Below are 12,220 nucleotides of genomic sequence, written 5' to 3' on the forward strand. Positions count from 1 at the left end.
ATGTGTCTCTGTGTGTGTCTATGTTGTGTCTCTGTATGTGTGTTTGTATGTGTGTGTCTCTGTGTGTGTGTCTATGTGTGTGTGTCTGTGTGTGTGTATCTGTGTGTTTGTGTGTGTGTCTCTGTGTGTGTCTATATGTGAATGTCTCTGTATGTGTGTTTGTGTGTGTGTCTGTGTGTGTGTGTGTCTCTCTCTCTGTGTCTGGTTTGGGGACGGAGTCAGGAAGCAGAAGTCACAGGGCCTCGGCCTGTCATGGCTGGCAGAGGCTACAAGGAAGATCGCAGTTTGAGCCCAAGGCTTGCCTCGCTGTACAGATGCTAGGGGAGCCAATGGTGGGGAGGTCAGCTGACGGAGGCCCCTGCGTGCCGGGCTCCAGCTCCCCCTGCCTCCTCTCCCACAGATGGTGAGAAGCGGAACAGCCTGCCGCAGATCCCCATGCTGTGAGTACAACAGAGGGGCAGGCCGAGCCCTGAGCTCAGCCTGTGTCTGCCCAGGGAAGGAAAGACGAGCAGGAGACTCCCACCTCCGGAGTTTCTGGCTCCCGGCCCCAGGGAAAATGCTGGTGTCCCAGCATTTCACAAGGGCCATTTTCCCTCCCAGCAAATAACACTGGCATTATGCTAGCGGGGTGGCTGTGTCCCCTGCCCTGCAGCCCCTTAGCGGCCATAGCCATGCTCCAGCAGGGGCAGCTGCTTCTCCAGACAGGTGGGTGGGCAGGGGCACTGAGGCTGCTGGGGTGGGGGAGGGAGGAGGCAGCATTGCAAGGCTCTGAGCTCACCTGGCTCCCGCCCTCCACCTCCTACAGAAACCTGGAAGCCCGGCGCTCCCACCTCTCCGAAAGCTGCAGCATAGGTGAGGCCGCCTCCTGTGCTCTCTGCCCACTCTGAGCCTCCCTCTCGCTTCTGGGCTTCTGCCTGCTCTTGGGACTGCCAAGGGTTCCCTCCACGTTACGGAAAAATGACCATGCCCTCTCACTTTTTAGTGACCACTTAAAAATATCATGAATTGCAGTAGCTAACGGGTCTCGAGGAGTTAGTACGAGGCATAGCGCTCATCTCAGCTCTGGTGGCCCCAAATAAAATACGCCAGGATGAGTGGCTTCGAAGGAGACATTTATTCCCCAGCAATCTGCTGTCCCAGAAAGGAAAACAGAGGCTAAGGGTGATCAACCGACATGCCCTATGTGACCCAAGTGGGAAGCCGTGAGCAGGGACTTGAGCTGAGAGACCCCAGGCCCTGGAGCTGCGCAGAAGCCTGGGACGGGGCCCTGGGACTCCCCTGGCTTCCACTGCCGCCCCGTTTGGTTCCATGGGCCCGCAGCTGGGAGCCACTCCCTGGTTCCTGGCAGTGCCCGCTGAGGGCTTCGTGCCCACGGGGCCGGCCTCTTCCCGTTCTTCCAGAGTCTGACATCTACGCTGAGATTCCGGATGACACTCTGCGAAGGTCGGGAGGTAGGTCCTTGTCCTGCCACGGTGCTGGGCAGGGCCTGGGAGGCGACAGGACGGGGACTCCGGGGACGCCACAGGGGACTTGGGCCCTTCTCTCCTCCCTTGGTCCTCTCCAATGCGGGGCTCATATGGGGGGCGCACCAGAGGCGCTGCTGGTGGGAAAACAGAGACATCTTTTTCCCCTGCACCGACTGAACTCTGGGGTTTCTGTGAACGTGTGGTGGTTTCTCAGGATGTGGAGCTGGGACCCAGCCTGCAGATGAAACAGGGCCCTGGCTCCTCTGTGGGTCTGAGATGATGGAACATTCTAGAGCCCCATTTCCAGCGCAGCCCGGGGGGATGCCTGGCTTTAGCCGAGGGTGCCAACTGGTCTCTGTGCTCCAGGACTCTGTTCTCTCCGCCCGTGCAGGCCCACAGTACGGCATCAGCCGCGAAGACGTGGTTCTGAACCGTATTCTCGGTGAAGGCTTCTTCGGAGAGGTCTATGAAGGGGTCTACACCAATCACGTGAGTTTTGCTCCTGCCCAACATTCCCTGTGCTCCCGCAGGGTGAGACAGGAGCTCGAGTCTTGGCCAGTTGCAGGTAGGCCCTCATCTGTGTGGGCTGGTACAATTTGCAACATAGCCAGGCAGTGACGAGGGCGAGAGTCACTTCTGAGGATGGGGGGAGCCACATGAATCCCAGAGCTAGAACCACAGGCAGGACCTGGGAGGGCCGCTGGGGCTCGGTGGGAGGACATGGGCTTTGGGGGGCAGGTGAAGATTCGGGGTGCCAGGCCGCTGACAGGTGATGGGCTTTGTGGTCAGGTCTCTAGCAGGCCTGGGGGACAGACAGAACTCATGGAAAACGGTAGCAAGAGGGCAAAACCCACCAAGAAAGAGCAGGAAAAGGCCTGGCCTCGTGCCTGGCGGTGGCCTTAGGGTGGCCAGCCACACACCTGCTGCCATTGGTAGATCCTGTGGCCGCCAGGTTCAGACGCTCATCTGGACAGCCAGAACGCAAGAGATTTTCTTGTGGACAGCTTCTTCCAGTCCTAACAGCCAGACTGCGAAGAAAGTGAGGAGGAGAGACGGAGGAGGGGAGCAGGGGAGGATGCAGTACCCCGCCCCAGTCCCCAGCCTGCCCTTGGCTGGCAGGGAAGTCACCACGAGGCCCGTGCTGAGGCTGGGGAGGGGACACGTCGCTGCGAGCCATGCTAGCCTGGACCCAGAGTCCCTGAACTCGCTCTTGTTGCAGAAAGGGGAGAAAATCAACGTGGCTGTGAAGACCTGCAAGAAGGACTGCACCCTGGACAACAAGGAGAAGTTCATGAGCGAGGCAGGTAGGCGCCCCCTGGGGAGGGCCCCCGGGATGGAGGGGGGAGGTATGAGCGGTGCCAGGACCCCACTGCAGGGGGCCCGGGGCCTCTGAGCTGCTCCGAGCCGTCCCGCTGGCCCCCGCCGCAGTGATCATGAAGAACCTCGACCACCCGCACATCGTGAAGCTGATGGGCATCATCGAGGAGGAGCCCACCTGGATCATCATGGAGCTGTACCCCTACGGGGAGGTGAGCAGGATCGGAGCCCTGCGACCCCGCTGGGCCGCGCTTGAACAGGGCGCCTGGGGAGGGGCGTGGAGAGCCTTCTGTTTGGAGAGGAGATTCCTGGAAGGTCTGGCTGCCTTCGGGCTTGCTGCCACGTCTCCTGGGCTCCATGTGGGGCGCTCGCTGGGGCCCCCGATAACTCCGTCCCCTTTCCTGCAGCTGGGCCACTACCTGGAGCGAAACAAGAACTCCCTGAAGGTGCTCACCCTCGTCCTGTACTCGCTGCAGATATGCAAGGCCATGGCCTACCTGGAGAGCATCAACTGCGTGCACAGGTAGGGGCGAGGGAGGGAGGCAGCAGGGCAGCGCGGGAGCCGGGCCTATCCTGCTGCTGGCTCCGGAGGCTGGGGCGAGGCAGGGTGTGCACAGATGGTGCTGGGATCCCAGCTGCAGTCTTGACTTTCCCAGCCACTTAGAGCACCTGAGCACCTGCGGACCTGTGCCTACATCTGGGATGTTAACAGCCAGCTGTGCCCTGTAGGATCATAGTTAGAGGAACTCTGAGCCTCGGGGGTCCGATTATAGCTCAGCACCTTCCACCCTTCCTCTGTGGGGGTCCTGAAACAGCTCCTGCCTTGCTCAGAGCTCCCTCTTCTCTTGCTTCCCCACGCAGGACATGTGGCCCAGGAAGGAGGGTCCTGAGGTCCAGGCCTGCCTTTGCCCATGCAGGTGGCCCCTCCTCCACCTCCCTCTGTTGCCCTGCCCTGAAATGAGGCTCCTACCTTGGGATTGTGACCCAGGGGATGCCTACCCCACGGTTGACATTATCTCTTGGCATTGTGCCCGGTTCTGTGCAAAGCCACGTGAGAGGGTAAAGCCTGCATTCATCCGTGCATTTGTTGATGTGCTCACTCAGCAGATGCTATGCAGCTCCTGTTCAGGGCTGGGCGCCATCCTAAACGCTGGGACAAAGTCTTGATCAGAACAGACGCAGCTTCCTTTCCCTGAGAAGCTTCCAGCGTGAAGATCAAGAACGCCACTTAGATAGTCAAGGGCTAATGTGCTGGGAGACTGATCTGCTTACTTTAATTATTTCAAATTGCTATGCTTTTAAGGCATCTTTTCAATTAGCAAAATACTGGGGAGAGGAGCCTGCCCGGGAGAACTAGTCTGGGGTTGGAATTATGCCAAGAGCTGGAGATAAACTAAGCAGATAAACTTCAAGCAGGTGCTCCTGCTTGAAGGTGTGTGTGTGGGGGGTAGCCCACCTGCTGGGCAGGTTCCTTCCCCCCACCCCATGTCCTGGTCTGCTCTCCTGTACCAGGGGTTCTGAGGGTCTCTAGGTCACGATACCTAAATGGTCCTGTGGGCATGCAGAATGGGAGAGAAAAGGGGTGACCAGGGAGGTTGTTGGGGTGCATCCTTGAAGCATTGGTGGTGGAGTGACAGCCTGCCTAGCAGGGGGCGCAAGACAGGCAAGTGTGCAAAGGGAGAGCAGGGTAAGTCATTCCCAGGTACCTGGAGCCAGCTTCAAGCTGGAGATCCTGAGAAGGGACCATGGAGGCAAAGACTGACAGTGAGTTGGACAGAGCTGACGGAGGGCCTCGGGAGTGTTGGGGGCTCCCTGGGAGCTGCGCTTCAGCAAGACGGCTCAGCGGGGGCAGTGGCCAACAGAAGCCACCTGGCCAACACTCTCCGCTCTGTCTCCCTGTCCCTCGGTGTGGCTGTCTCTCACCCTGGTCTTCCAAACCTCCTGCCAGGGACATCGCCGTCCGGAACATCCTGGTGGCCTCCCCCGAGTGTGTGAAGCTGGGGGACTTCGGCCTCTCTCGGTACATTGAGGATGAGGAGTATTACAAAGGTGAGGGGGCCCTGGCTGCGGCTTCACCCCTAGAGGGACCACTGAAGCCAGAGCCTAGAAAAAGGACGCCCGGGCCACGGGTCGTCTCTCTGGAGGGTAGGCTGCATGTCTGGATAACCCTGGATCTTTCTTCCCCAAACAACCCCTGCAAACCTCTCTGCCTGCCCAAAGCCTCTGTGACGCGCCTGCCCATCAAATGGATGTCCCCCGAGTCCATCAATTTCCGCCGCTTCACCACGGCCAGCGACGTCTGGATGTTCGGTGAGTGGCAGTGTGGGAGGATGGGGGAAAGGGCTCAGGTTCTCACTTCCGTGACCTGAGGCTTAGAAGGGTGCAGGGAGCTAGGGTGGGATCTGAGCACCCCCGCCCCCAGTTCCCAGGGTCTGTTTTGCTGTGGTCACTTGAGAAGTTCCTGGAGTGGGGAGGCCAAGGGTTGGCCTGGGCGGTGTGGGCTCATGTTCCTGGAAAAGGCTCTTGAGACAAGCGTGTACTCCACGGGCCGGCACCATGGACTAATGTGAAGCCCCCTCAGCAGGACCCCCAGACAGCCCTTGGAGGCTTGTCCTGTGAAGAGGAGCAGGTGTGGGGAGGACAGAGTTGCGGGCAGGTGGACAGCTTCTCACAGAGCACGCAGCCCTGCGGGGCATCCCACAGCTCTCCCAGGGCCACTCCAGCAAAGTGCATCAGTATCACTCCCATTTTCCAGATGGGGAAACTGAGGCTTAGACAAGTCGGGGGCGGGCTGGCCTGCACTCACACAGCCAGCAAGTGCTGGTGCGCGGCTTCCACTCCCACTTTCTGGGAAGGGATTCAGTTCTTCCTAGGAGAAGGCCACCTCCTGATCTGCAGCACGCCATAGCTCCACGCTGAGGCCATCTAGAAAGGGGGCCTTGGTTCATGGACCACAAGCGCAGGTCATAGACACCTGGAGCAGACCCCCTTGGCGGGCAAGTCCCTAGAGGTACTAGACAGGGCAGCAAGGCAGCCTGGGGGCTCCTCCAGCCTCATGCTGGTTGCCCTGGTGGTGCCTGGAGGGTGGCCCAGCCTCTTCCTAGCACGGGGCCTGAGCCCTCCCCTCTGCCCTCAGCCGTGTGCATGTGGGAGATCCTGAGCTTTGGGAAGCAGCCCTTCTTCTGGCTGGAGAACAAGGATGTCATCGGAGTGCTCGAGAAAGGGGACCGGCTGCCCAAACCTGACCTCTGCCCACCCATCCTTTATACCCTCATGACCCGCTGCTGGGACTACGACCCCAGTGACCGGCCTCGCTTCACCGAGCTCGTGTGCAGCCTCAGGTGAGCTGGGAGCAGGGGCGATGGGCGAGGGCCTGCTTGGCTGCCCGGAGAGCCAGGCTTTTCTTACGCAGCACTGAGGGGTTGGCCGTGACCCATAGGGCTGGGAATTCCCACCCAGAGCTCCCCCTTCTGGCCAGCTCTGAACCCTACGTCTCCGTGGAATCAAAGGGATCAAAGGAATCCTTGCAGCAGATGCAGGGTGCCAGACACTTAGCATAGAGACCCTTGGTAGTTCCCACAGAGGATGGAAGATTGAGACCAAGTTCACTGTCGGGTATGGGCTTGGAGACAAGCTGAGCCCGGGGAAGCCTTGCACATCTGGGCATCTCTCAACCCCAAGGTCAGTGTCTTGCCAGTGGAGTGTGCTCAGAAAATATTCCTTTGTTTGGAATCAAAGGATTGAGGCAGACTCTGAACAAAGGGCCCATGCTCTTTGCAGAATTCCCAGCAGCACCTTCTTGCCCCTCCTTTCCTCTCCACTTCAAGTCCATACAACAGCTGGGGCTGGGCCAGGCCACCGCCAGGAGCTGCGAAATCAGTCTGGTCTCCTATCTGGTAGCTGGAATCCAAGAACTTGAACTATCAGTTGCTGCCTTTCAGAGTGTATATTAACAGGAAGCTGGCACCAGAAGTGGAGCTGGGACTGGAACCCAGGCACCCCTTTCTGGCATGTGGGCACCCCATGTGGGGTCTGAACCTCTGTGTCAAACGCCCGCCCCTTCTGGCTTCCTTTGGGGTGATGGTCAGGAAGCTTTTCCTGCACAGGGCCTGATAATAAGCATTTTGAGCTGTTCATTCCTTATTCAGCTCTACAAGTGTAGCTTTAAAATAGCTATAGATAATATGTGGATGAATAGGAATAGTTGTGTTCCCCAAAAAATTCATTTGTAGATCCTGAAATTTGAATCTCATGTCATTTTCTCGTGTTATGAAATCCTTTTTTCTTCTTCTTTTTTTAATCACTAAAAAACATGCAAAACCTTCTTAGTGTGAGGCCATATGGAAATAGGTAAGAGGCTGGATTTGGCCTGTGGGTTATAGTTTGCTAACCGCTGCTTTGGAGATCTCATAAGACAATAGCCCATGGAGTCTGCCTGGTGGGGGAACCCCGGGAGGGACCCTGGGACTTCCCAGGCCAGGCAAGGAAAGCAGGAGAAATGATCACGTTCTTCTGTGGGACAGAGGCCCCTACACAGGCTGAAAACCACTGGCCTAAAGGCTTCTCTGTTCCAGTCTACCCTCATAAACACTCCTGATCCATTCTGGACTCATCTGTTGCTCTCGCCTAAGGGAGGTGTGAGGAGCCTGAGGGTCGCAGGAGAACAGTGTTTGAAAGATGCCGTTTCAGAGGGCAAAAGCTCTGGAGGTGTGAGGATGGGGTCTCAATCCATCCTGGGGCCTTACGGATCACCGCAGTGAGGCAGGGCCCATCCCTGGGCTGAGAGAGGCCCCCAGCAGCAGCACTAGGCCAGCCCCCATCCCGGATGGACCCATCTTCTCCAGAGGGACCCCAAGGATGGCCAGAGAACCCCAGGGTGCCTCCCTCCGTCCCTGCCTGGGACTTAGGAAAGGAGTTGATTCAGGGTCCCCAATCTTGGGGGTAGAAAGATTTTTAAAGACATATTTTGAGAATGCCTCTACGCAGTGCCAGCCACACTTTTAGAATTCTCCCATCAACAAAATGTGGTAAGCTACACGGTGGAACTTTGATTACACGGTGTCTTGCATGTGCTTTGCAAACACAGTGGTGCACATCAGCAGTGTGTGATGCTTGGTACCTATGTGAACAGTGGAGCCACGAGCCCCTTGCAGGAATTCCAGGGTACCCCAGGAGCTGTGATTCCCGGGTTGAGGAGCATGCACAGAGCTGGCCCGGGAGAGAACCCACAGGGGCTCATGGGCTGCAGCAAGTTCGGCCTGGCTCTCCAAGCACTTCTCTCCTCTTGGATCCATTCCTGGGATCCTCCCAGCCTTGGGGCAGAGGTGGCCTCGGGTTTCTATCCTAGCCTGCCACGGGAAGATTCTCCCCAGGCCTCTGCGGGGGAGGTGGAGATGGAAATGGGAGGCAGTGGTGCTTAGTCCAGGCCCCTCCCGCTCCGGGGAAGTGCAGAGAGGAGCCCTGAGCAGCAGCTGGCCATGACCTTGGTTCTCTCTTCTTATCTGACCTGACTCTGTGACAGTGACATTTATCAGATGGAGAAGGACATTGCTCTAGAGCAGGAGAGGAACGCTCGCTACCGACCTCCCAAAATCTTGGAACCCACAGGCTTCCAGGAGCCCCCACCAAAGGTAAGGCACGCTCTGGCCTCATTGGTCCCTGAGCCACAGCACAGCTGAGTCCCCGTCTCACCTGTTTCTCCCCACTACACAGGCAGGTCGCCTCTCTGTGGTCCTCTCTCAGTCCCCACCCCAGCTGTCCATCAGACTGATGGGCCCTTAGGTGCAGTTTCGGTCCATAGCCCTGGGCTTGGGAACCACAGTCTTGCTGCCACGCCAGCAGGTGGGTGGGTTTCAAGGGATTAGGCCTGCAAGCCATCTGGAGCTGCTCTAAGAAAATACTACAGGGAGACTTCAACGGCAGCATTAGCTCACACTGCTGGGGGCTGGACGTCCACGTTCAAGGAGCTGGAGGCTGGTGAGGGCCCCTTCGTCACTTACGTGACCTCTTCCTCACTGTATCCTCACCTGGTACATAAAGTGCAATCTCTTGTCTCTCCGCTTCCTCTTTTAAGGGCCCCCATCCCATCCTGGGGCTCCGCCCTCGTGAGTCTCATCTAAGTCTATCACCTCCCACAGCCCCGCCTCTGGGTACCCTGACATTAAGGGTTAAGGCTCCAACACATGAATTTGCAAAGCGTCCAGGCCATAGTAGTGCCCAGTCTGGTCCCAGAGCTTTTCTCGCTGTCCCCCTGGCCTGGCATGCCCTGTCCCTTCCCTTTGGCCCAGGTCAGTTTTCCTCTTGCCTGTGAGCCCTCAGTGCAAAGCCAGCTGTGTCCTCCACCTCTGAATGGCCAGGGCTCTGTAATTACTTGGCAGGTGCCCGCAGGGATAGGGAGGCTGCCCCTGTCAGGTCACTGACCCTCCAGTTAGTGAGAGCCCCCAGGAGGGCAGAGAACCCAGCCTCTTTGTATCTTCCCAGCACAGCAGGTAATTGGTATTCAATAAGTGTATACAAATTATTTTAATAACTTTGCCCCTCATCTCTCTGAATAAGCTTCAGTTGTCCCTCACTCAAAGAGAGAGAAGCGACTGACACAACTCTGTTCTTCTTCCAGCCCAGCCGGCCCAAGTACAGACCCCCTCCCCAAACCAACCTCCTGGCTCCCAAGCTGCAGTTCCAGGTAAATGTGTAACCAGGGGCTGGGAAGGGTCAGGTCCACCCCTCACCGGGGTCCTTCCTAAAATTCCATTCTTATGCCTTTGAGGCACGGTGATCACCTGAGCGATGGAGGTAGTCTTCTCCTTGGCACCTCATACAGAATTTGAACTCAGAGCAAAAGAACAGACATATGTTTGTCCCAGGTTACCCTCAGCTCAGAAGACCTGTCTTAACCCCAGTCTGTCCGTCTACGTGTGTTCTGTTTTGTGTGCCTGCCTGCAGCTGCTTCGCTGTGTCCACAGCGTCCCTGGCTTCCTACCCTGAGCAGAGCCTGCTGGGAAGGAACCCCGGGGAGCTGAGGACAGTCGATGCTTTCCCAAGAATGGAGGTGCTCCCTGGGGCTCCTGCCAAGGCCCTGCCAGAACCTGAGTGGCCGTGAAGAGAGAGCAAGGTTCTGTGTGAGCTTTCTCCCACGGCCATCACCACTGACCGTGAATCTTTCCCAGGCTGCAGGTCCCCACCTCAGAACGTCGCTGTCCTGTGTCTCTCTTGCATCTCAGGAAGAGAGAGCCCAGCCCTCTATTTTCTTCTCTGCATCTTCCAGCTCAGAGTTGCTGTTCAAAAACGCGGCATCTCAATCATTAGAAGCAATACCAGTGTATTTGGTGCTCCTTACAGACACTGGCGCCTTATGATCATACATTTCTTATCAAGGAAGGGTCCCAGTGCCAAAACAAGCCCTTCCAAGAACTAACATGTCAATCCTTTGTGTGAAGCAAAAGACTCGATTCAGAAGGAGGAAGCAGCATTCTTTAAAAAGATACTTACCCTTCTTTGGTATGTAAAGTAGAGGTACCATTTTTCATTAAAAAACCAAGTAGGGACGTGCATGGGCGCAGCAATTAAGTTGTCACTGGGACGCCTGCACCCCATATCAGAGTGCCTAGCTGGAACAGCTGCTGCTCCATCCGGCTGGTGTGCATCCCGGGAGGCAGCACACGATGGCTGAAGTCCTTAGATCCCTGCCATCCTCCAGGGAGACACAGATGGAGTTCCAGGCTAAGGCTTCAGCTGGCCCAGCTCTGGCTGTTGTGGGCATTTAGGGAGTGATGCAGGGGCTGGGAAATGTGTGTCTCTCTCTCTTTCTGCCTCTCGAATGACATGTCAAAATTAAAAAAAAAAAATTACATATACACACTCAGCTTTCCATATCCATGAGTTCTGCATCTGTTGAGTCAACCAACTGAAGATAAAAAGCATGGAGAAAAATTGTTGTCTGTACTGAACTTCTACATAGAGATTTTTCTTTTCATTCTCTGAGCAATACAACGTAACTGTTTATATTACTATTTATTTAAACATTACCATTTATATTATTATAATTATTTACATTATTATATTATTACATTATATATTTATTATAATTATTTACATTGTTATATTAGTACATTATATTCAGTATTGTAAGTAAGTCTGAGTAAGTAAGGTTATGTACAACTACTCTGCCATTCCATGTAAGAGACTTAAGCATCAGGGATTACTTTTCTCGTCCGTGGGCCCTGGAAGTAATTCCCCGTGGATACTGGGGGATGACTGTGTGCGTGTGTAGAATATGAGCATATATGTCTACATGTGCAAACTTCAAAAAGTTCATGGAAAAAGGAATGAAAAGATAAGTTGATTTTGGAGCAAAAACTTTTGAAGTGCATGTGAATATCTATGCCTGTCTACTGATGGAGATAAACGAGTAAGAGAGAGATCATCTGTGGGCTAGCCATCAACACGGATCTGTGACAGGGCTGTTCTGAAGGGTCCTGAAGGAGGGGAACTGCTCTCAGGAGGTCAATTTCATGTGTGCACTTCCTGCGTGCACTTCATGGGGGAATGAGAGGGCGCACTGCTCTGCCGTGTCTCCAGGGCCAATGAGATGCCCATATCACGTTCACATTAGCTCCCGGAGAGCAAGTCCTGTATCATTTCTTTGTGCTCATGTTTGTAGCAGCTAATTGTCCGCCTTCTTGCCTTGTCCCTGTGCCTTGTGCTTCTTTGCTTCTCCTGAATAGGTCCCCGAGGGTCTGTGTGCCAGCTCTCCCACGCTCACCAGCCCTATGGAGTACCCATCTCCTGTTAACTCGCTGCACACCCCGCCTCTGCACCGGCACAATGTCTTCAAGCGCCACAGCATGCGGGTAAGAGGCCTCTGCATGCTGGGTCCCAGCCTGGAGCGAGGAGGTTGCCGGAGGGAGGCAGCCTGGGACAGGGACAATGCCAGGTCCTCAGGCTCGTGAGGGGCTCTCTCCATTTCCATGCACCAGGCAGGCCATGGAGGGACTCTGGGACTCCCTTCCCTTCGCAAACACATCAGAGGCTGGGGGCCAGGACAGGCTCTGCTTCTGTGGACACCAGGTGGACCTGGAACTGCTCTTGTCCCTCCTCGTGCTGTGGTTAGGGATGTGGTGACCTCTCTCTTTCCTGGACCCCAGGGACAGGGTGGCCCACAGTAGTGTGCAAGCTCCAAGGGGCAGAGCGTAGCCATGCCAGGTGGTGCTGGGGAATAAAAGAACCTGGGGGTTCCTTTGTAGCCCCGCTCTGCCTTCCTGCCTGAATGCCCTGATTGCTGATTGCTTCAGCCAAAGGAGTCCGTGGTTGCGCCTCCTGCTGCTTTTGTAAAAGGTTCTGCTGGATGGCAAGGAACTGAGGGGCTGGGGTGGACTCGGGCTCATTATCTAGCTAGACGGGGAGGGAGGTGTGGGAGGGCAAGCCCCTTCCCCAGTCAC

At 56.1% G+C, this 12,220-nt stretch overlaps 1 protein-coding gene across 5 annotated transcripts in view; it reads left to right on the forward strand.

Annotated features, from left to right (window-relative positions):
• Positions 1 to 12,220, forward strand: part of PTK2B (protein tyrosine kinase 2 beta) — a 129,022-nt gene that overhangs the window by 106,525 nt on the left and 10,277 nt on the right. For 3 of the 5 annotated variants that reach the window (XM_062213843.1, XM_062213848.1, XM_062213844.1), the window contains exons 12-24: positions 401 to 440; positions 806 to 852; positions 1,401 to 1,451; positions 1,858 to 1,955; positions 2,686 to 2,770; positions 2,895 to 2,995; positions 3,191 to 3,306; positions 4,732 to 4,832; positions 5,004 to 5,093; positions 5,920 to 6,124; positions 8,305 to 8,413; positions 9,400 to 9,465; positions 11,507 to 11,632. In XM_062213843.1, the coding sequence (XP_062069827.1) occupies positions 401 to 440; positions 806 to 852; positions 1,401 to 1,451; positions 1,858 to 1,955; positions 2,686 to 2,770; positions 2,895 to 2,995; positions 3,191 to 3,306; positions 4,732 to 4,832; positions 5,004 to 5,093; positions 5,920 to 6,124; positions 8,305 to 8,413; positions 9,400 to 9,465; positions 11,507 to 11,632 (1,235 nt within the window). The remainder of the gene's footprint in view (positions 1 to 400; positions 441 to 805; positions 853 to 1,400; positions 1,452 to 1,857; positions 1,956 to 2,685; positions 2,771 to 2,894; positions 2,996 to 3,190; positions 3,307 to 4,731; positions 4,833 to 5,003; positions 5,094 to 5,919; positions 6,125 to 8,304; positions 8,414 to 9,399; positions 9,466 to 11,506; positions 11,633 to 12,220) is intronic. The other 2 variants (XM_062213847.1, XM_062213845.1) reach the window with 2 other exon arrangements.

The sequence above is a fragment of the Lepus europaeus genome, chromosome 16, assembly GCF_033115175.1.
Source record: "Lepus europaeus isolate LE1 chromosome 16, mLepTim1.pri, whole genome shotgun sequence".
NCBI classification, from domain to species: Eukaryota; Metazoa; Chordata; class Mammalia; order Lagomorpha; family Leporidae; genus Lepus; species Lepus europaeus.